Below are 25,059 nucleotides of genomic sequence, written 5' to 3' on the forward strand. Positions count from 1 at the left end.
ATTTATTTTTGGCTGCGTTGGGTCTTCGTTGCTGCACCTGGGCTTTCTCTAGTTGCAGCGAGCGGGGGCTACTCTTCATTGCAGTGCGCAGGCTTCTCACTGCAGTGGCTTCTCTTGTTGCGAAGCACAGGCTCTAGGCACATGGGCTTCAGTAGTTGTGGCACGTGGGCTCAGTAGTTGTGGCACACGGGCTCTAGAGCGCAGGCTCAGTAGTTGTGGTGCACGGGCTTAGTTGCTCCGCAGCATGTGGGATCTTCCTGGGCCAGGGATTGAACCCGTGCCCCTGCATTGGCAGGTGGATTCTCAACCACTGCGCCACCAGGGAAGCCCCTACTTGGTGTTTAAGTAAAAGTTTCCTGGAGAAGTGAGTCTCAGTTTTTCTCTTTCTGACCGATTTATGCCCTTCTTAAGATAAGCCCATTTCTTCTTGGGTTACTTCAGGAAAGCCGTAAATAAAAATTGGGGCTGCCCTGTCCTCTTTCCCTGTTGTAACTGTTGGGCTATCACACAGAAAAAAAAGAAAGTTCCCCGAATACTTAGAGATTACACGTAGCAGGTGATGGTCATCACTTGCACCTGTCCTTGATTTCTGCAAAGCAGATCTCAGCTACTAAATCCTTGTGACTTAGGGCTTTCTGGAAGTTTGGCAAAGCATCAGTTTTTTAAACTGCAATATTGTAAAATTACAGTAGTACAAAAAGAATGACTATTTCTTCATCCCTTCCTTTTTCATTGTTGGACTTATGGAAAAGAGTGAGACAATAGGGTCTCATTAGAACTTCAAATATTCATGAAGTGACACTTTTAAAAGTGATAGCTTATGTCACTGAAGAGCAATATTTCTCTGAAGTTACTTCAAAAAAGGTTTTGCCTTTTATATTTAAATGCTCTGACCACATACCTTTATTATTACTGTTTTACTTGTTTCAAATCCTTGAAAACTTAAATAGAAACAAAGCAGACACAACGGTTGCAAGACAAATTCCTTTTCTCAAAGAACAGGAAATACAAACAACTGCATATTGTTGGCAATGTTACTTCAACCACACAACTCTGTACTGTTTTGGATTTCAAATCAGAAGTCTCAATAAAAATAAACCACATGAAACGTTACACTGGAGCTGCGTGCTACTGTGAGACCTGCCTTTTTGCATCTGGAATATGTAAAAGTTGAGATTTGCCATCCTGCCACTGCTTTTCCTACCCAGAGCATCCTGACAGGGGTCCACCAGAATGCTATAACTGTCACTGAAAGGAAGACAAATGACATGCCACGTTCTCCACAGACTGTTGATTCAATCAAGTGCCATATTTAGCTCTTTGCTAAAACCACACATTGGCTGTGACTTGGAAACAAAATCAGCTGTGCCCCTGTACCGCAGGGATACAATTACGCCACCAGAAAGTTAACCAGAAATGGCATAAAGGCTAAAATAACATGCACTTAAGAAAATAATAGGTCACATTGATCTAAGTCTCAGATCCAATAAAGCTATTATTATATTATTACTACTACTATTTTATCAAAATGTTGTAGACCTTTACATATTTTGAGGCTGGTTCACAATTAGAAGGATCTGATTGCTGCAGAAACTAAGTGGGATCCCGGGATCCCTTTCCAGAGCCTCCCTCGTACTGGTCAAAAATCCCTGTAGAGGGCTTCCCTGGTGGCGCAGTGGTTGAGAGTCCGCCTGCCGATGCAGGGGACACGGGTTCATGCCCCGGTCCGGCTGGGCGCGTGAGCCATGGCCGCTGAACCTGCACGTCCGGAGCCTGTGCTCCACAGCGGGAGAGGCCACAGCAGGGAGAGGCCCGCGTACCGCAAAACAAACAAAAAATCCCTGTAAAAAATATAAGTGCAGTCTGCCCAGAGATTTGAAGCAACCAAACAGAGTAGAGCATAGATTAGAATTTCATTTTCTTCTTTTCTTTCCTTTCTTTTTTTCCTTTAAAATGAATTTAGAAAGTTTGATACCTTTCACTCAAATTCCATATTGCCAGGCCTTCTTTGAAAAGCTCTGGGATTCATCAAATAAGCGTTATATATTCCACTGACAAAAAGAATGACTAGAATAAGGAAAAAACACCCTGGGATCTATTTTGAAGATCTATTTCGAAAGGAAACTAAACTGCATTTTCCAGTAGTTTTTTGGGAGAAATTCCACCTTGGTTTCATTTCTAGAAGAATAAAAAAGAAACATATACAGAATGTTAGAGATGTGTGTTTCTGCCATAAAGTAATGTCTTCTTTCTAGAGCACTCTGATAATAAAAAGTGCAACCTTTTTAGAGATTATTTCATATCAACTTAGACAGTTCTGTCCTTGGGAATTTTTGCTCCTTTCCAACACGTCACACTTTTATAAATGTATAATTTTCAATTTGCACAAACACTGTATTTTATTGAAAATTGATTCATTTAACAATAGTTTATTAAATGGCTATCATGCGCTGTTTTAGGAGCTGGACATACAGTAGAGAACAAGCCTTCAAAAATACAACATTCTAGTTGGGGAGACCTATATAAGTATCCCCTGCTTTTTGAAAGTCTGCTTTACGCCACTTGGTTTTATGAAAGACCTACATCAGTACCTGTTTTCACTAACTGAAAGAAATCCCAAGAGAATTTTTGCTTTTATGAAAAAAGTTGAAAAATGAAAATAGCGTTCAGCATTTCTTTTGTGCAAACCTTTATAGAGGCAGTGCGCATCTCAAGCAGTGACAGTGGCACCACCAAGCTCCTTCCCCGGAAACTACACTGAGCATCTCAGGATCAAGCCGCCATAGCTTTGAACTGTGTGTGTGAGCATCTATTCTTTATCTGGATTTATTTTGTGCATCCATTAGCAAGATGTATCCTAAACTAATTGCTTCTTCACTTCACAACATTTCTACTTAGGAAAAATGTCATAGGAATTCTCCATTTTGGGATAGTGGGGGAAACCTGTATATCTAAAGTTATAAATAAGGTATTTTCAGAGTGTTTTAAGTACTATGAAAAAAATAAAACAGGAGAATGGGAAAGAAACACAATTTTACCATGGACAATTCCTAAAAACATTTGCGTTGTCTTGATACAACTTTGATTCTGATACTTTCACATGTAAAACCATACTAAGTATGTAAAGATAAGGACATTATCCCATGATTTAGATAGTTGATACAGCATTCGGAATCATATCACTGGTAAAAACTGTAAAGGGCATGCTCTTCGGCTTTCAAAGCCATCTATGAGATCTCCACAGAGGATTTTCTTCAACTACCACGTCCCAAGACAACAACTGGGACACCACTCACAGCCACCACTATCATCATGTCCTTAAAGAGAAAGGGAAACTAAAGTGATCTGTTTTTGGAAGTTCTCTAAGGATGAGCGCTTAGCGCTAGATGCATCTTACCTGGAGACCTTCCTGGTGGGTTTCTGGTACAATGTGGTTGGCCTGGTAGTTTTTAGTGAATAACCAAAATACCCATGAGTTACTTCTCTGTTTTTTAAATAAGTACATATTTTGGCTAAGCTCTAGCAGTTTTTTGTGAAGATATCATATGAAAATAATGGTTTTCACTTTTAACACTTTTAGAACTTTAAAGAGTTACCAAATGGTACAAGCAAAAAAGCTGAAAGGAAAGCAGGGGGTGGTTTCACCATCCCCCCCACCTTTAGTGGAAAACCAGCTTAACACTTTGATGGATAATTTTTAAATTGTTCTAAGTAGAAGGAATAAATTTTAAGTTCTTTTTTAGACAGTAGTTATTTTGTTAACGGGAGATGCCCTAAGATTAGACCCGCACACCTTACTGAAGCCGAATGTCTAACTCTGACAGTCGATCCTTGTGTGTAATCATATGGTCAGTGCAAATGTAAAATGTTCCATTTTCCTGGCTGGCTCTACATGCCTGGTGATTTTCCATGCTGCCAGGGATCAAGAGTGATGTAGCAAAGCTGTAGTTATGCCGCTGGGTAATTTAAGAAGCCACATCAAAGAGCATTTCAAAAAGTTCAGTTTAACAAATAAGACTTTCAGCTTACATCTGCCATGGGTATGAGACTTAATTGAAGGTTTGCTCATACCGTACTACACGGACACACACATACCCAGCAACATTTTGGGTGTTGATATTCCTATTGAAACATTAGATGAGTAAACTTAAGAATTGAAATTCAGTAGCATATGTAACCATATTCAGGTTAAAAATGTATTTTGGAAGGTCTAATTGGTTAATATGATGTATTAAGGGAGCCCAGCCTATGCTCAATTCCAATTCAGGTGCTCATTTCAATGTAGGGAAAAGGCATTAAGGTATGAGCTAAACTATATCTCCTAAGGAAATCCAGTCCTTTTCTTTCTTTGTTTTCATTCTTGAACAAGAAATGCTTAGATATGACTGGGAACCATGAGGAAAGAGAGGTGTTTTTCCATCAGGACACAAAGAAAGTTCTTGAAAGGATTTTCATTTTATGTTTACTATTCGATGTTCCTATAACTAATTTTGGGCCAATGCATGCATACAGATTTGAAAGATCAGTAACAACTGTCAAACGCAAGGTAACAAAAAGTTTCTATAAAATTATTAGATGCACTTCTGAGAGAATATGAGAAAAGTTACAAAATTTTTAAGAAAGATGAAAAACTACCTGGAAGAGAATTAATAAGAATTTAGCTCTATTCTGAATTTTAATAGCATAGAAGAAGAAATGAAATGATGACAAATACTATTAATTTTTTTTTCTGTGGAAAAGTTACTACCTTCAAAGTATTTATACTTTATATTTTTCAAAGAGGCATATTCATATTTCAAAAATACAAAGAGCCCAAGGCGTACATAGGTGACAATAAACTCTCTCATCCAAAGAAAAACACTATTTAGAGTGATGAGAACAGGAACTGGATTCACCAAGAGAATCTAAAATAAATGAGTCAGGTGTTACCTATGTTTTATTTAGTATTTTGTTTCCTCAGGGTGAAATAAAACAAGAAATAAACCATTTCAGGAATATGGACTGAAGTATAGGTTTTCAACAGATGTGCAAAATACTAAACAAGATAGAGATTCATTTGAGGATAGCTTATGAGAACTGATTCTTCTACAGGACATTGAAAGAAGAAACACATCCTGAGGTTTGGAAGGATAGGCTAGTGTCTTATATAGAACACAGTCACCTACTTCTTGGCCTTTCCTGTTTTTCTTTTTAAAACAGTGGCTTGAAAACAACCCCCAAACTTGGTTCCAGGATTGAATTTCCATAACAAAATTCAGAGCCAGAGATAAGTTTGAGAAATATCTTTTTAAAAAACTAGAACTTGGGCTTCCCTGGTGGCGCAGTGGCTGAGAGTCCACCTGCCAATGCAGGGGACGCGGGTTCGTGCCCTGGTCCGGGAAGATCCCATATGCCGCGGAGCGGCTGGGCCCGTGGGCCATGGCTGCTGAGCCTGCGCATCCGGAGCCTGTGCTGCGCAACGGGAGAGACCACAGCAGTGAGAGGCTCGCGCACCGCAAAAAAATAAATAAATAAAATAAAACTAGAACTTTTTGTTCTTTAGGAGGAAAAAAAGGCATACAAATAACCAAAGACTACTTGCTGATGCTTATGAATGTAGTTCTTAAAAATTATTAGTGCTAAGTCTCCAAATCTAAGTAGTGATAAATTTTCCTATTTTCTGGGAAATGGGCTAAAAAAAAATGTCACAAGGGCTTTCTAAGAGACTAGAGAAGTAATGAGCTTTCTTGATTTAAAAATCAATACACCTGCTGAACAGCCAAATGCATTAACTGACATCCTTTCAAAACCATTCTGTCAAAGCTAAGTTTGAAAGGCTGTTCAGTAACTAATCAGATATATCCTGATGCTGAGGCAAAACAGGTCCGTGACACAAATTAAAAAGGCTTAAGATGAAAAGAAAACCCCACTAGGCAGGAAGAATTGCAAAACTGGAAATCTGGACCTGTTTGGATATATTCTTCATGCTGTAAAGCAAAGTAGAAATGAAGTGTTTTTTCCCCAGAGGACAACACATTCCTTAGTCTTGCACTCAGAAGAAACCTGACAGGTGAGGACTAAAGGCTCAATGCAAGGCGGCAAATCTGGAATGCTCCAATACTAAGCATTGTGGGCTCTCCCATGCCACACTCTCATGACACAGCGGTACAATGTCAGAGATCGTCTACATTTTCAAACTGTTTATTTGTTTTGAGTTTTAGAACCTTCCCCCCACCGTTCTACCCCCAAACAGAATCCTAACTGGAAATTCAATATAATAAAATGCTGAAAACAGGTCTGGTTAAAGCACGTAGGTCAGGTCCCAGCCTCACCAGCCTGATTTTAGTCCAACTTCCTCACGTGAAAGTGAGAAAAGATATGGAGAATTTTAGTAACCTGCTTGAGCCTCTTCAGCTAAGACCAGAACCCAGATCTCCTGTTATGGTTGCCAGATTGGCAAATAAAAATCTTTTTTTTCAACATAAATGTATCAAATATTACATAGGATATTCTTGTAATAAAACTGATTTGTTGTTTATTTGAAATTCAACTTTAACTGGGCATCTTGCATTTCATCTGTGCCCTTCCCCCATCCCCATTCAAGGATGTCACTGCTCTCCCAACGTTGATTCTACTGGTCCTCCTTTTTCTTGCAGGCTTACCTGTCACACTTAACATTTTAGGACTTTAATTAGGAAAGTGGTCCCTGAGTGGTTTTGCAAACAGGTGATATCAAAACTATTTTATGTTATATATTCACCTTACTATTGCCTTTTTGTATGGATGTATATGTGTATACATATCAACTCTTCTCAGCAAAAAAACATTTTTGGGGCTTCCCTGGTGGCGCAGTGGTTGAGAGTCCACCTGCCGATACAGGGGACGCAGGTTCGTGCCCCGGTCCGGGAGGATCTCACATGCCGCGGAGCGGCTAGGCCCGTGAGCCATGGCCGCTGAGCCTGTGCGTCCGGAGCCTGTGCTCCGCAATGGGAGAGGCCACAACAGTGAGAGGCCCGCATACCACCCCCCAACAAAAAAAAACATTTTTGGTTCAACTCTGCATTTTTATTATACAAAATATACCATACTTGTAAAATAAAATAAAGAGCCTTAATAAAGTGCCTTCCTCTGCTCTCTGGGGTGATAACTACTTTATTGAATAAGGCTCTGTTAATGGTACAGCTTGACATTTAACATTTATTCATTTGATTTATAATTATTTTTACGTTATTGCAAGGAGGCTATGGTTCAAACCAAAAATAGTTTAAACTGAACTGCTTTCCTCTCTTTTGAATTTGTAAGGAAATCTAGTCACTTCTGGGTAAAACTGTTTTATCTACCAAACTCATTTCAAATATACACAAAGCCCTTTCTGTCCCTGTATGTTCTGAGTAAAGCAATATATATGTATGAGAAAAGTGAATATAGCAAATGAAATCATCAAGTTAAAAATGTGCCCAGTTTGCTTATATTTTGGCTATGGATATAGCCTTAATATTTCCTAATCAAACAATGGAGAAAAACCTACATGAATCACGTAGCAAGTTGTCACAAAACACAAAATCCCTAGTAATGTTCATGAAGTCTCATGAAGCAAAAATCATTTGTATTTATAATCTACCGACTCCCTTTGAAGACTTTCAAAAACATTTCTGAATTATTCTGTTTTCCATTCTAAAATTCAATCTCAGGATGCTGGTTTCAAAGTCTTCCCAACACTCATTTGAAAATTTTTATTCACCCTTCTCTCTCCCCCAACGTCTAACACTTACTAAAATGGGACAAATACTTACATCTAACAGCATGAGAAGTTGATATGTCACTTTATTTAAAGGATAATTAGTCAGAAATCACCAAATTTCTGCCTCACAACAGAACAATATGACAATAACAATCGTTGGCAGTTATCAAACCACTGAAGTCCGAGTGGCCTCCTGAAGCTGGGGTTAAAAGCTGACCTTTGGAAATCAATCATGTTCTCGGCAGAGAAGAATATTTCAGTGATATGAAAGCTGAAATGGAGACTATAATCTTTTGTGATTACCCTCGAGGCTGAAGCAAATGCAAAAAGGATAGTCTATGAATTGCTGATAATTTCCTTTGATGACCGATTCCCAGGAAATTCTGATATTACTCTTGCTCTGTAACAAAAATGATGGTTCCCCAGAAGTGCAGCTTCAAAGAACTCCACATCTGGGTGTCATAATGCTTCTTCAGAAGCTACTCACCCATTAAAGGGGCCAGGCCTGTGAGGTGGCAGCTCTCCCTCAGAAGACAATGGAAGGTCTGATTGCACAAGGATTGATGAGCTATGTGCCACAGGCTCTTTCTTAGAAAGTTCTTTTATGAAGGAACTAATTTAAAATGTATCTGTTTTAAACCTTTTTTCCCCCCACGGAAGTCTAAAGATTGATTATTTCTCTGCTGTTCCTAATAGCTATGGAACTATGAATATCTTGGCTTGTATATTTTTAAAGTTTTACTTAGGCTGATGTTTGTATTCTAATAAAAAATAGTTTTCATACATATGTACATATCGTTAAGGTCTATATAATATTTAGGGATAGACTATAAAACTACTAATCTTTTTTCAGGAAGCATTGAATCTACAGTTAGATGTCACACCAAATTTACAGTTAGGTGTTACTGCACAGGTTAAGTGGTTTTTTTCTTGTATGACTGGCAATTTAAGTTCAGAAAAAAAGGAGGTAGGGTGAAGAGAGATCTGTAACTGTCAAAAGTCCAAAGAATTTTTAGAATAGATTTCCCTATCAGTACATGAAGGATAAATGAATATGTTGACTACTTTGAGTTTAAAATATTTTTTTAAATTTCCATTTTAACTAATGTCAGTTTGATTAACAAATAACATGAGAATAAAGGTTCTATGTTTGGAAGTCAACGGTGTTTTGAAAATATAGCAGAACGCATCTTTGCGTCTTAGGTGTCAATAACAATGTGTCATTGGTACACAGATTTCGGGTTCAAAATACCTTTATACATAGCCTTCAAAGTCTAAATATTATTGAAAGTAAACGGAGAAAAAAAGGAATCCAAGCAAACCAGTTGTGATTATTCCCAACCTCCACTCAATATACCCTCTCCCCAACCCTGCTCAAGATTCATTATCCCTCTGCCTTGTTTTCAGGCAGTCAGGTGATTCTGATCTTTAGGTATGCACTACTATTATCTCATTCAAGGTAACACAAATTGAGCACCTGCTCAGCACCAGACATGACTTCTTTAAACTGACTGTAAATTTCTTAAACTCAAGAACGAGGTCTTAGCCATAACCCTGGCATCTACCTTGATTAGGATTGCTCTAATGCATAACGCCAGCCCCAGTGATAAACATAACTTGTACTTAAGGTAATTGGTTAGGAAGATGAGATCAAAGAGATAGAAATATTAATAAAAATATTAATATTATTTATAAGAATAGAGCTTTTCTGTTTAGGAATCGTTTCATAAACATAACATAACATAAACATTATCTCATTTGAAATTCATGGGTATTTTAAATTATTAAAAATAGGATGGTGATATATTGTATTGTTTTTTTTTCACAGATTATAAATTCTAGAAATTTTCTAAATATTCAGTCATATCCTTAATTCTCCATAAACATAATAAACTCAAGTTTTCATGACGTAGTAATATAGACTAGGAAGGTATCACCCTAGTTTTAAAATGAGGAAAGTGGAGCTAAGTGATTTTTCTCAAGACCAAAGAAAACGAGTCCAGCTGTAGTCTTCTGACTCTTGTCAAGTGCTCTTCCCCATGTAATGAAGGAGATGGCTCTTCCCTCTTCTCCCTTCCACTCAGGTTCCTGCTTCTGAGGGTGGCATGAAGCAGAGTGCAGGCCAGATAGGACTGTTAGAGGCTTACTTTGGAACAAGTCAAGCTGCCTTATTTCTCAGATCAGAGGGAACGCTCCAAGTGGCTTTTTGGGAGGAAGTTGTGTATAACCGAAGAATGAGTGACTGACTGAATGAGTGAATGCCACCACACCCTTTAGAAGGTAAGTACTTCAAAAGTTGAAACTTAAGTATATACCATGTGATAGTGGATATCGGTAATCATTTTAGCATCCAACAGCTTCAGGTTATTTTGGGAAATGGAAATTTTGTGGCTTTGATTATCATGACAATGAACCATTTTACACAGAGACCCAGACTAATTGTTGTTTTAATTGTTGGAGACTTTCTGTGCATTTCTAATTATTTGTAAACCATAAGCCTGTGAAAGGGATCACATATATTTCTTACTACACCTCTCAGATCTTCACTTGGCTCTAGAAACTGTTCATAATAAGAGAAAACAAGTATGAGACTGACAAACCTATCTTCTAAATAGAATATAGTGCAAAGCCTGATATTAGGAGCCACAACTTATTTCTTATTGGGTACTTAAGAAAACATGCCCCACACGAATAACCTGTGAGAAATACACACATTTACATTCAGGATACAGTAGGGTGGAGACCAGCTCTTGCTTGTCTGATACGTAGCTTGTTTTTCCTTTTCAGTGGCAGAGCTGTCTATTGGAAGAGATGAGAAGACTGGATTACATTCTACAACCTTCTGATCTGCAAAAAGGGTACAACAATGACACACGTAGCCTATTTCATGTGTGGATGTGTTGAAAGAATTGTAGAATGTCTTTAAAATATGCTAAAGCCCTCTGATACTAGAATTCCATGAAAATAAGGTATTATTCATATAAATTATGTTCTTTCATATTATTTCAAGCATCAGAACATAAAAAGGAAGGTAAGAAAACCGAAATTGACAGCTAAATCTGTGAAAAAAAGTATTTTTCCAAGAACCCTACTGAGCTCCACAAAGATGTTGAAACTTCACAGATTGCTAAATAGCACTCCAATTCATCTCTAGCACCCTCAATGGCAATTATAAAAATAAAGGAACTGGAATATTCCAAAACGTGTTTTTCTCTCCCTAAAAGACATTTGAGACCTAATTCTGAATACAAGAATCCAGAGGGAGTTAAAAAAAAATGGTCTGTGCTATTGGATGGGTTCCCAAGCTTTGGTAAAGGTTTCTCAGGGAACACTACCATCAATTAATGTTTATAGAGCAACCAATTTAGAAATACCTTTTCTGGGCTGGAGGGAATGTTTTGTACAATAATATTTTGTCCCATTTTATATTTATTAAGCTCTCCTACTTTACCACAGGCATAAAGAGCCTTGGTCACTGAGAGAAGCTAAGAACAAGGTTGTTTTTGGTTTCTTCTTCCTTTAATTAACTGGAGATTTGTTAAGAATAAGATACATTTTTAAAGAAGAGGGCTGACACACACTTTTTCCAAGCTGACGCTACTCTTAAAAAATGCTGACCTGGGACAGCGCCAAGACTGAAGACCTGCCTTGCCAGAATATCTGATGTGGCCTCCAAGTACACATAATCCTTGAAACTCTAGCACTGAAGGTGAGGTCCCAGAGCCATGTGAGGTTAAGACTAGGACGATGAAAGGGACACCAAGAGGACACAGCATGGTGGGACTACGGGTGCCTCTTTTCACAGGCTCCTGAAACCTTGTGTTCCCTTACCCCTTAAAGGTCCATCAAAGTCTTAATCTGATGCTTCTTGGCAGCTTTTATCAACTGAATTGACTATTTATTATAAGCAGAATCCTCTGTTATCTTATGGTGAATTATACAAGAGGAAGAAGTAATTTCTGTCAGACAGTGAGCAGCTTCTGCCTTTATTCACTATAACTCCTCCTTAGCACAATGATCGGCACATGCAGACCTTCAGTAAGTGGTTGTGAATGCATTCCTTTTCCTAGATAACCTGAACAAATAATTTCATTAAGGACAGAGAACACATATGACCACATATTATATAAGCATACTTGTGTATATATACATACCATATCAATAATATCTACATATTCTAAAGGGGTTTCAAGAGTGAGTAAAGGGATATTTGAACACAGTCTTTAGTAGATAAATCTTGAGGTTTTTTGAATAAGGCAGGGGACGTGAATTAAGCTTAAAAAGGACATATTTGTGGTTTGAAGAGTAGAGGAAGACAATACTGAAGATCACTACATAGTTTGTTTTCCTTCCAGTGTTCATGTTTACATACTTTTTCTCTCTGCCATGTTCAATAGTGATGTAAAAATTTCCAGACAGTAATCTCTGCTTAAATATCTGTACAAAAGTCTTCCACAGTTTTGTAGCACATTTCAAAGAGTTCCTATAACCACTGTTTTTTCTAATGATCTGGAGAGTGTTGCTGTTGACTTATCTAAATCCAATAATAGGCTGTCATCCTCCCCTCTTTCAGTAAATTTGAGTAACTGTGGAAAGTTTCAACTTGGCATATTTCTTTAGACCATATGAAAGAATATGACCCATTGATATATTTTAAGCATATCATGAAAATAAAAGTCGACCATATTCTCTTTTTTATTCGATTGGGACAAATGTGTCATTTCACGTACTGGACATACTACTGTCCTAGGAAATATGGGACATATAACATTTTATGACAGGAAAGCATTACTAGAGTAAAAAATAAGACTCGAATGGCAAAAATTCACTTCGGATTGTATTAGCAGAGGTAAGGTAGTTTATTTAAATAAAATTAAAGAAAAATTTAAACAAAAGAAAAATAGGTATTTAAATGTTTAAATAAGGACTTCATTAAATTAATAAATATATTAAAAGCAGGTGAAACATTGAATGTTCTAGCTTACTTCAAGTTTCCTTATAGTAACATCTCATGAGAAACATGGCATGAATTAACAGCAAAGTGAATGTGATTTTGATGCCCTATTTCTTTATTTTGGACCTCCTTGATAAATATATTATTATTTCTACTACAAGAAAGAAAATTTTTATATAGTCATTGATATCACCAAACTATGAATAACCCAGAATCTCAAAGAGTCTAGAATGATAAAATAAATGGTAAACACATGTCTCATTCCACAGCTTGTCATGGATGATTCAAAGAATCATATAGCAACTTGGGACTTTAGAAATGATCTTTATTCTGCTCCACATATTTGTTCATGTGTCAGGAAAAAAATAATTTTAAGGTAGGTAATAAAAATCAGATTATTTTTCACAATAAAAGATCACTGAGCCTCTTGCAATAAAGCGTCAGAGACCTCCACTGTGCTTGTGCTTCCCTGGAGCAGTTGCAAAAACATGGCAGGACTCACAAAGACATTTGAAATAAATAGGCATGGAAACTACTGCCAAGCAGCAGAGAAACTGACAGGAGACTGTGGTCTTGAGTGGCTCTTGATTATAGCTACAGCTCTGGAGAGTCACACAAATATATCTGTCCAGGTATCTAATATGTGGCTGTTAAAAAGAAACTTGATCTTCTAATCATCACATACAAAATATAGGTTGCATACGTGTCTTAGTCTGCTTGACCTGCCATAACAAAATACCAGGGACTTGGTGGCTTAAACAACAGAAATAAATATATCACAGTTGTGGAGGCTGGAAGTCCAAGATCAGGGGTGCCAGCATAGTCAGGTTATGGTGAGAGCTCTCTTTCTGGCTTGCGGATGACTTTCTTCTCACTATGTCCTCACATGGTAGATAAAGGAAAAGCTCTCTGGGGTCTCTCCTTATAAGGGCACTAATCACATTACAAGGGCACCACCTGCAAGACCTCATCTAACCCTAATTACCTCTCAAAGGCCCCATTTCTAAATATTATCACTCACGTGTTAGGGCTTCAACATATGAATTTGGGGAGGAAGGAACATTCAGTCCATAACACCATGTGTGTGAGTATGCCTTCTAAATGGACCTATTTTATCATATTAAGTTGACACAATCCATCGTGTTAAGTATGCAATTCATTTGAATTTTGAAGAAGTCTCTTATTAAGGAGAACCAAGTATTAGACAGGTATTAAACACCAAGTATTAAACACCAAGTATTATCCAGGTAAAATGAAGATAAAAATGGAATCCACAGTAAAGGAAATGGAAGATTCTAGTTCTAATAGGGAGAAACAATTATATACATTTTGGCAGCTACCAAACATCATGTACAAAAATTAAAGGATGACCATGAAGCAGTTGGCAAACTGAAGTAACGTGAATAACAAAATAATGAAAACAGCTCTATTGAGATACAAAAAATTCATTCTTTCTGGCCTTTCTTGAACAGTATAAAGTTCAGTAACTATTTTCACTTTGCCTATATTTCTTGGTTTTTATTATCTTGCCTTTTCTAGCCTATTTATTCTATTTCTTACAAGTTTCTTGGGCACTGGGGTATTTTTGTTTTATTTATTTTGTTTATCTCCTTCCCCAAACCCAGTACTGTTTAGTCCATTTATGTTTTCAATAACATTCAGTAATTAATAACTTTGATTTTAAACTAAATGCTCCTAAGATTAGGGCCTAGGATAAGGAATGCAGTTGATACTTGCAGAGTGTCCGTACCATCCACACAGAGAAAGCCAGAACTATAGCTGGAGAAAAGTTTATAACTAATTATTGCCTTTAGACTAAAAAAGGATGACAATTCTCAGGAAATTAAAAGTAAACACCTGCTCTTATCACCTTGCACATAAGGCTCAGAAATGCCAGAATTCGGGCTTCCCTGGTGGCGCAGTGGTTGGGAGTCTGCCTGCCGATGCAGGGGACGTGGGTTTGTGCCCCGGTCTGGGAAGATCCCACATGCTGTGGAGTGGCTGGGCCCATTGGCCATGGTCGCTGGGCCTGCGCGTCCGGAGCCTGTGCTCCACGGCGGGAGAGGCCGCAGCGGTGGGAGGCCCGCGTACCACCAAAAAAAAAAAAAAAAAAAAATGCCGGAATTCCCTTTGCTGGATGGGGGACCATGAACATTGAAAACCAAGGAACTAGAGCCCTTTCTCTGTTCTTTTCTCCCTTCCTTCCTTCAAAAGGGTTTTATTGAGCACCTATGCCAGACACCAAGCATACAAAGATAAACAAGATAGAGCCCTTGTTCTCAAGGATCTGACATTCCAGTGAAGACAGATGGATAATCAGGGAGAATATGATGTAATCGGGAGGTACTCTGGAAATACAGAGGATGGGCACTTAAGTCAGATTGCAAGAGTCACAGAAAGTTTCCTGTGAAGGAGGTGATCTCTAGGTTGGGCCCTGAAGGACAAATAAATGAAGGTGGAGTGGTGTGTAGAAGTAAGCATCAGTGAGTTGCCAGGCAGAGAAGCCTATTAAACTTTAGATATAAAGGTCAAGATCTTTAAATTTGCAGGGTTAACATCCTCATTCTCCAGCCATGCATCCTTGACACACAGCCCATCATAAAATATCAGTGATCCAAACCCCATTTTCCCTAGTGTCTCCTCAGAACTCTGCTTGAACAGTGTCTCGAATTTTTTGCTTATTCTCACCTATAAACACTGAGAGAGATTTCGTCTTATGGAGTAAAAGGCAAGATAGCCACTAAAAGAACACTGTGAAGCATATCTCTTCACTGCATACAATTTAGTATAGAACAGGCACCTATTTGCTTTGGAATATGACAGAATCCCATTTCCTTCTTGCTATGTTTCTCATGTAACATTATCATACTCTGCTATAAAAATAGGAAGAAACCATTACTTTATATATATATTTTAAATCCAAAGAAAATAGCAAAACTTGGAACTTCCAAAGCTTTCAGCTATGGTCTCAAGAGTACAGTGTTCACTCTTCTGATAATGGTTATGAGTTAAAATATATTTCTTATATTTACTAATATTACCCTTGATTAAAAATGAAGTGATTATGGTAGCATTCATGTTGGTTTTCAAAGAGCACACAGACTACTGAGTAGAATGTACTTTTAAAATTTGCTAACAAGAAACTATAACTGTTTTTAAAATACATTCTACATTCAAAAAATCCTTTCCTCTTTCTACTTAATGATTCTGCTGAAAATTATCTACCATGCTGCCAGAAAAGAGCACAAAAGATTTCTGATTGAGCTTTATTCACACTGAATGAGGTGGGAGGTGACACAGACCAAAAAAGCCAAGGACACAGAAGAGCTGGAACATCAGTTTTGAAGTTAGAAGATTCTAATACGAGACTCAGTTCTTCCTTTACTAACACTTTTTCCTCATGTAGACAATAGGAATAATAACCATGGTCGATTAAAATGTTCTAAGGTCTGAGTCCTTTGAAGAATGTAAAACATCACAGAATACAATAATCTAGTAGTAATTAATTAGTAGTAATGCAAAACTATTTTCCTAGGAAAATGTAGACAGTGACTTTTATGAAATTGCCCTAGGAAATTTGTGGGGTGAGTTAGACACTGGAATGGAAAAGTCCATAGGAAAAGGATTAGAGTAATTGAAACTGCAAATCAGTGAAAAATCATGGGTAATCCCATGATCCCATAAATTCATTTTTTTGCAAGATGATAGAGGGTCCCACTTGTAATGACTTAATTTTTAATACATTACCAGAAGGACTCTGTATCCAATAAATGCCTTGGATATAATATAGAGAGAATAAAATGACTATATCATGCAGTTCATTGCTATATTCTTCACTTTCACGAAAAAATTTTTTTCATTTGAAAATTACAAGTTTATTTGCCTCTAAGAAGAAAAAACAACGAACATCTCTTAGAATTATTCCTTGGATTTTCTCAAATACATCATAAGGTTAATTGCTATACAGAATAAACAAACAAAAAAGCAAGTTAATATATCTGTAAGTCCTACACAACATTAAAAAGCCATTATGAGACTATCTTTTTAAAAAGAACTTATAAAAATATTCTTTTCATTTCTGTTTTACAGCCCTTAAGAACAAAGAAGTGTATATAAGACATTTAGAAATTCTCTAAAAGTGACTTAGAGAATAGCGCTAATCAGATGATCACAGTTGTAAAAAGACAACAGTGATTGGTTTCCTATTAGATATGTACATAACATACATCTAGAAGGGGCTGGAAGGATGCATACCAGCTGCTGAGGGCGCTTTCCTTTAGAGAAGGGATAAGTGTGTCTGCAGGGGCCGGGAATGGTGACTTTGACATTTTGCTTTGAATGCTAATGTTTTATTTGAATTTTTGAAATAAGTATTACTCATGTTAAAAACAAAATACAGAGAGGTGAACCACAGTAGGAGACATTTATGCTTACCCACGTCATCAGTACTGCTTCCTGACAGTGACTGGACTTCTGCAGTGGCTATAAATGCTGTCTTCCAAATGTACATTAATCAAAATACAAAGACCTAGTAAATGTTTTCAGAAGTATAGCTTAATTCAATTATGTCTGGAATGTATCACCCATGTTTAGATAGAGGACAGGATAAGCATGCTTGATTTCAAGTTCTCTAAAATGGCACGATGTGTTGCTTTGGCATGGTCACTACTGATGGATTAATGTGACCAGAACAGGCATGACTTATCTTACTGAGTTGCTCCACTGCACTAGAAATGCTGCTCATCTTTTCAGGCCTTTTAAAAAAAACCTGTGTGACTTGTGTCTGAAAAAGCCCAAGAGGACGAAAATATTCAACCATTTACTTGCTAAGTCGAGGCCAGTGCTCTTTAAAAAGTTGGCTCTTCCCCTACCCTCTAATTACCTTACAATGCCTAAGCCACAACAGAAGGCATGTCAGCACATTTTATTTACATCCCTTGAGGAAAAATCCTCTTGATGTTTTCACTTCATACAGAAGATACATTTGCAGAAGGAAATATTTGGCAGTACTTCAGATGTTCACTGTCTGGTAATGCAATTCTTTTTCTTGATTATGGTAGCTTCTATAATGCTGTATCATTCATGTAGACCATCATACCCCAACTGACTGTATTTATTGACTGAACAGACATAATTTATGCAATCATCTGAACTGGTTAACCTTTTCTTTTACTCTAAGCTTAGAATCTAGCTATGGACTGATTTTAGGCTGAGTTCTATTGTTGAAAGATGTCATGTTCCACTTGGCATACCTACAAAGTTGTCTTTCATTCAAACAGAAGAAGGTCAGCTGACCTGAATGAAGAACACTGGTAATTATAGGTAATTCACTAATATTTATCATGTAGTTTAAAGGGAATGTCAAAGTATCATGCAGACAAGTAACATGTCGACCTAAAATGATTTTTTTCCTTTTACTAATAGAATCGGATTCACATAATCTATAATAGCCTCCAAATAAGAATTCTGTTTGTGTAAGAGTCTTTATCTAAAAAATCTCCCAAATAAAAATGTACCCAGGAAGATGAAACATACACTTTCTTTTTCTTTCTACTAGTAGGGAAAAATCAGTGTGGCTTGATACCTCTAAATTGTGTTCTTGAGCATGTGAACAGCATCCCAGAAAAGATACGGGTTCTCAAGCCATTGAAAAGTCTATCAAAATTGCACAAAGTAACGGGTGAAAAGTCGCCTGTGGAAATATTTATAAAATAAATATTCTGGTTATTGTTTGGACTAACTCTCATGGGTGAAGCATTATCTTTCATAATGTATAACCAATATATGGTCTAAAACTACACACTTTGGAAACAAGCTATATCTATTGCCTATTCACAATTGTAATGAAAGAAAGAGATTGAGGAGGAGACAAATAAAATAAAAATGCATTTACTCACTGTGTTAAAATTTGGAAACAGCCCAACAGCAGCAGAATTACTGTCTACTGGAAAAGACATAAATGGTTTGATATCCAGTGAAGGCTGCATCATCAGGGTAGGTGTGCGCACAAGAGCAGGAAGGGTAGTAGAGTGGCATGTACTGCCTGCCAAGAACAAAACAAAAATGAATTCAATCTCTTGCTCACATCCATCTCCCTCCCCAACTTACAGTGCAAAAACAAGACTGCTGAGCTGCAACCTGCAAGCGAGAGAGTTATGCTGGGAGTCAGCAAATGGCACAGGAGGAGAAAATACACTTAAAAGGGTCTTCTTGCTCAATGTCTAAGACAGTGAAACAGAATGTGTCCCTATGGCAAAGGTCAAAGGCTGCTCAGACTCTGCTGATATACACAGTACACAGATCCTGCTGGCAGGTGAGGCAGAATATCATCCTCTTGTTCACCAAAAATGTAGGAGAGAGGAGGGGAGGAGCCTCTTGAAGCCGGATGCAATTTACTATTCACAATTATTGAATGGCTAGTCGGCGCATTTTACGCAAATCAGAGATAATTATAGGGTTTTTACCAGGGGAAGTAAACCTTGGACTCTTATAGTTACTGTCCAATCCCAGGAAACTTATCACTCAAACAATTTGTTCTCTTAAAAAAACAAACAGGGGGCTTCCCTGGTGGCGCAGTGGTTGAGAATCTGCCAGCTAGTGCAGGGGACACGGGTTTGAGCCCTGGTCTGGGAGGATCCCACATGCCGCAGAACAACTAGGCCCATGAGCCACAACTACTGAGCCTGCACGTCTGGAGCCTGTGCTCCGCAACAAGAGAGGCCGCGATAGTGAGAGGCCCGCGCCCTGCGATGAAGAGTGGCCCCCGCTTACCACAACTAGAGAAAGCCCTCGCACAGAAATGAAGACCCGACACAGCAAAAATAAATAAGTTAATAAACTCCTACCCCCCCCAAAAAATAACAAAAACCCCCCAAAAAACCCCAAACAAACAGAAAGTTGCCCTTAGTCTGGACACTGGAGAGTAAGAGAATCTAAAAGGGGTGATTTTAATCAGGGTAGAGGCAGGGTTTTGGGGGACAGGGAGGATTTGGAACCAAATTCTTGACTTCAACTTTTATTTCTAATGAGCCTTGTATTATTTTAGCAACTATCCTTTTAATAATTTATTAGCTGTCTTTACATATCTGGTGTAACCTGTCTGTAGGAGATTTAAAACACTCCTCTCCAGGGTAACATGCATTTTTCTCTAGCCTATAAGCTCTACATACTGCAGATAAGTAATCGCTGCTGCAGGTGGCTCTCCAGGAGACAGGCTCTGATATGCCCTTTCTAAACAAAATACAACAGGCATATTGAGATAAAATTCACTTACTTGAAGTGTACAATTCAATGATTTTCAGCATGTTCAGAGTTGTGCAGCCAGGACCACAGGCAATAAAAGAAACTCCATACCCACTGGCAGACACCCCCAATTCTTCCCAACACCTCCAGCTCTTGGTAACCACTAGTCTTTCTGTCTCTACAGATACGTCTATTCTGGACATTTCATTTAAATGAAATCATACAATACGAGTTTTTTTGTGACTGTTTTCTTTTACTTGGCATGTTTTTAAGGCGCCTCCGTGTTGTAGCATGTATCAGAATTTCATTTCTTTTTAAAGCTGAATAATATTCCATTGTAGATGTACAATTTTTGGCTTATTTATTCATCAGTTGATTGGCATTTGGGTTGTTTCCACTTTTTGGCCATTATGAATAATGCTGCTATGAACATTCGTTTCTAAGTTTTTGTGTGGCAACAGGTTTTTAGTTCTCTTGCATATATACCTAAGAGTGGAATTGGGGATTGTTGGGTCATATGGTAGTCATATGGTTTAACCTTTTGAGAACTTCCAAACTGTTTTCCAAAATGGCTAAACCATTTTACATTACCACCAGCAGGGTATGAAGGTTCCAATTTCTCCTGACATGCCTACCTAGGACCACAAATAATTATATGCCTAAAATCCCCTGCTGGCTTCAAGGAGAAATGAACAGTATGGGAAAATGCTCTGACTATTAAAATTTCCACCAGTCTTCTTTCACGGTGTCCCAGAATAGTTAAAATTTCTATTTCAATGGTATATTTTTTGGTAATGAATTTCCTTAATAAACTCTGCATAATATTTCAAATCATTCCAGAACATTACTCGCAGTAGTGTTTAATGGACTGTCATACCTCATTTACTTTGATCCTAAAAACTGAAAAAAGAGAAGGGCATCTGAAGCATTTATCTGTAATGGCAAGTCTTTAGGTCAGCCTGTCCATTAGGGAATATAGAGTAGGACTCAGCCAAAGAGAATCAGCCAAAAGTATAGGTCAAACAGAATCTTTTTGTGTCTTTTTCTGATGCCAAAGTAAATACTCTGATCTCAGCCTGGCATTCACATAACCACCCTGCATTTAATTACACATTCTCCTTCTAACATTGCTAACTTCAGAGCTTGCAGGTCCAAGATGATATATTTTATCAATATGTCAAATGTTACAGAGGCATTTACTAAAATATTTATCTTAAAAGCTTTGCTTCAAAATCTTAGCTAAGGGACTTCCCTGGTGGCGCAGTGGTTAAGAACCTGCCTGCCACTGCAGGGGACACGGGTTTTATCCCTGGTCCAGGAAGATCCCACATGCTGTGCAGCAGCTAAGCCCGTGCGCCACAACTACTGAGCCTGCACTCTAGAGCCCATGAGCCACAACTACTGAGCCTGCGTGCCACAGCTCCTAAAGCCCGTGTACCTAGAGGCCGTGCTCTGCAACAAGAGAAGCCACCGCAATGAGAAGCCTGCTCACCACAACAGAGAGTAGCCCCCACTCACTGCAACTAGAGAAAGTCTGTGTGCAGCAACGAACACCCAATGCAGCCAAAAAAAGAAAAAAAAAAATCTTAGCTAAATTGAAAAACAGGTATTTCTTATATTAGACCAATGGCCTTTTACTATTTACAATTATTATAATTGTCAAAAGTCTAAAGTCTAAAAGCATACAGTATACTTAAAGCTGCCTGTTAAAAAAGAAACAAAAGGCCTAAAACGGGGTCACTTGCGCTAGTACCTAACCTAATTGCAGTTAGAACCTAGGAATGTAATCCTACTCAGGAATGTTATCCTAACCAGTTAATGTGGAATCTTCTGGTCAGCACCAATGAGGCAACTGGTCATCCATCCCCCAAAGGAAGAGGAAGTAATCTGCCACACAGACTCCTTCTGTCCCGCATAGATAGGTTACCTAAGCCTGAAATAATCCTTTTTGTTTATGACTTTCTTGTCTTGCCTTTAAGAATCTTCCCTTTCTGTAGCCCTGCTCACTGGAGGGGATGCTGCTTGATTCATGAATCGTTCAATAAAACCGATCAGATCTTTAAATTTTACTCAGTTGAATTTTGTCTTTTAACATTTCTGATGAACAAATATAAATTATTTTGCCATTGTAGGTCTCCCAAAGGGAAGCAAAATTCTTTCTCTAAGCCCACAACGGTGGCTCTGATAACATTGTAACACATGGCCCTGGAGAGCCTGCAAGAGTCACTTTGTACTAACAAACTCAAATCAAACAGAATGCAACATGGAGCTTGTCAAACAGATTGCTCCATCGACAAAGGTCAGAATGTACAATGATCCCCCTTACCCAATCAAATCTCTAGGCTAATAAAGACAGGGCTCGAAAACTACTTAGCTGCCATCCTTCATTAGCAGCTGTTTACCATCTCATTAGCATTTTAATGACAGACAATTTGCCATGTAAAACACAGATTGTTTTAAAGTACTGGTAGATCCTCTGAATAAATATAAATTATGGGGGGAGACCTTCAAGATGGCGGAAGAGTAAGACCTGGAGATCACCTTCCTTCCCACAAATACAACAGAAATACATCTACATGTGGAACAACTCCTACAGAACACCTACTGAACACTGACAGAAGACTTCAGACCTCCCAAAAGGCAGGAAACTCCAAACGTACCTGGGCAGGGCAAAAGAAAAAAGAAAAAACAGAGACAAAAGAATAAGGACGGAACCTGCACCAGTGGAAGGGAGCCGTGAAGGAGGAAAGGTTTCCACACACTAGGAAGCCCCTTCACTGGTGCAGATGGGGGGTGGGGGTGGGAAGCTTTGGAGCCGCGGAGGAGAGCGCAGCAACAGGGGTGCAGAGGGCAAAGCGGAGAGATTCCCGCACAGAGGATCGGAGCCGACCAGCACTCACCAGCCTGAGAAGCGTGTCTGCTCGCCCGCCAGGGCGGGTTGGGGCTGGGAGCTGAGGCTTGGGCTTCGGAGGTCAGATCCCAGGAAGAGGACAGGCGTTGGCTGTGTGAACACAGCCTGAAGGGGGCTATTGCGCCACAGCTAGCCGGGAGGGAGTTTGGGGAAAAGTCTGAACTGCTGAAGAGGCAAGAGATCATTGTTTCAGGGTGCGTGAGGAGAGGGGATTCAGAGCACCGCCTAAACGAGCTCCAGAGGCGGGCATGAGCTGCAGCTATCAGCGCAGACCCCAAAGACGGGCGTGGGACGCTAAGGCTGCTGCTGCCGCCACCAAGAAGCCTGTGTGCGAGCACAGGCCACTCTCCACACCTCCCCTCCTGGAAGCCTGTGCAGCCTGCCACTGTCAGGGTCCCGGGATTCAGGGACAATTTCCCCGGGAGAATGCACGGCGCACCTCAGGCTGGTGCAACGTCATGCTGGCCTCTGCCGCCGCAGGCTCGCCCCGCATCCGTACCCCTCCCTTCCCCCGGCCTGAGTGAGCTGGAGCCCCTGAAGCAGCAGCTCCTTTAACCCAGTCCTGTCTGGGCAGGAACAGACGCCCTCAGGTGGCCTACACGCAGAGATGGGTCCAAATCCAAAGCTGAACCCCAGGAGCTGTGTGAACAAAGAAGAGAAAGGGAAAGTTCTCCCAGCAGCCTCAGGAGCAGCGGATTAAATCTCCATAATCAACTTGATGTACCCTGCATCTGTGGAATGCCTAAACAGACAATGAATCATCCCAAATTGAGGAGGTGGAATTTGGGAGCAGCAAAATATTTCTTTTTTCCCTTTTTCTCTTTTTGTCAGTGTGTATGTATATGCTTCTGTGTGTGATTTTGTCTGTATAGCTTTGCTTTTACCATTTGTCCTAGGGTTCTGTCTGTCCTTTTTTTTTTTTTTTAAATAGTTTTTAGTGCTTGTTATCATTGGTGGATTTGTTTTTTGGTTTGGTTGCTCTCTTCTTTCTACTTTTTTCATCTTTTTAATTACTTTTTAATTTTTAATAATTATTTTTTATTTTAATAACTTTATTTTATTTATTTATTTAGTTTTTCTTGCCTACTTGCTTTTTTTCTCCCTTTTCTTCTGAGCCGTGTGGCTGACAGGGTCTTGGTGCTCCCACCAGGTGTCAGGTCTGTGCCTCTGAGGTGGGAGAGCCAAGTTCAGGACATTGGTTCACCAGAGACCTCCCAGCTCCATGTAATATCAAACAGCAAAAGGTCTCCCAGAGATCTCCATCTCAATGCTAAGACCCAGCTCCACTCAACGACCAGCAAGCCACAGTGCTGGACACCCTATGCCAAACAACTAGCAAGATAGGAACGCAACCCCACCCATTAGCAGAGAGGCTGCCTAAAATCATAATAAGGTCACAGACACCCCAAAACACACCACCAGACGTGGACCTGCCCACCAGAAAGACAAGATCCAGCCTCACCCACCAGAACACAGGCACCAGTCCCCTCCACCAGGAAGCCTACACAACCCACTGAACCAACCTCACCCACTGGGGGCAGACACCAAAAACAATGGAAACTACGAACCTGCAGCCTGTGAAGAGGAGACCCCAAACACAGTAAGTTAAGCAAAATGAGAAGACAGAAACACACAGTAGATGAAGGAGCAAGGTAAAAACCCACCATACAAAACAAATGAAGAGGAAATAGGCAGTCTACCTGAAAAAGAATTCAGAGTAATGATAGTCAAGATGATCTAAAATCTTGGAAATAGAATGGAGAAAATACAAGAAACGTTTAACAAGGACCTAGAGAATGGAAGAGCAAACAAACAATGATGAACAACACAATAAATGAAATTAAAAACTCTCTAGAAGGAATCAATAGCAGAATAACTTAGGCAGAAGGACAGATAAGTGACCTGGAAGATAAAATAGTGGAAATAACTACTGCAGAGCAGAATAAAGAAAAAAGAATGAAAAGAATTGGGGACAGTCTCAGAGACCTCTGGGACAATATTAAACACACCAACATTCAAATTATGAGGGGTCCCAGGAGAAGAAAAGAAAAAGAAAGGGACTGAGAAAATGTTTGAAGAGTTATAGTTGAAAACTTCCTTAATGTGGGAAAGGAAATAGTTAATCAAGTCTAGGAAGCACAGAGAGTCCCACACAGGATAAATCCAAGGAGAAACATGCCAAGACACATATTAACCAAACTATCAAAAATTAAATACAAAGAAAAAATATTA

The 25,059-nt window shown here is 39.0% G+C and overlaps 1 protein-coding gene across 6 annotated transcripts in view; it reads right to left on the reverse strand.

Annotated features, from left to right (window-relative positions):
* The window catches only part of ZNF385B (zinc finger protein 385B), a 413,497-nt gene that overhangs the window by 65,338 nt on the left and 323,100 nt on the right, over window positions 1-25,059 (reverse strand). For all 6 annotated transcript variants that reach the window (XM_079923563.1, XM_079923561.1, XM_079923562.1 and 3 more), the window contains one exon: window positions 18,572-18,717. In XM_079923563.1, coding sequence (XP_079779689.1) covers window positions 18,572-18,717 — 146 coding nt within the window. The remainder of the gene's footprint in view (window positions 1-18,571; window positions 18,718-25,059) is intronic.

This window comes from Stenella coeruleoalba, assembly GCF_951394435.1.
Source record: "Stenella coeruleoalba genome assembly, chromosome: 6".
Taxonomy (NCBI): domain Eukaryota; kingdom Metazoa; phylum Chordata; class Mammalia; order Artiodactyla; family Delphinidae; genus Stenella; species Stenella coeruleoalba.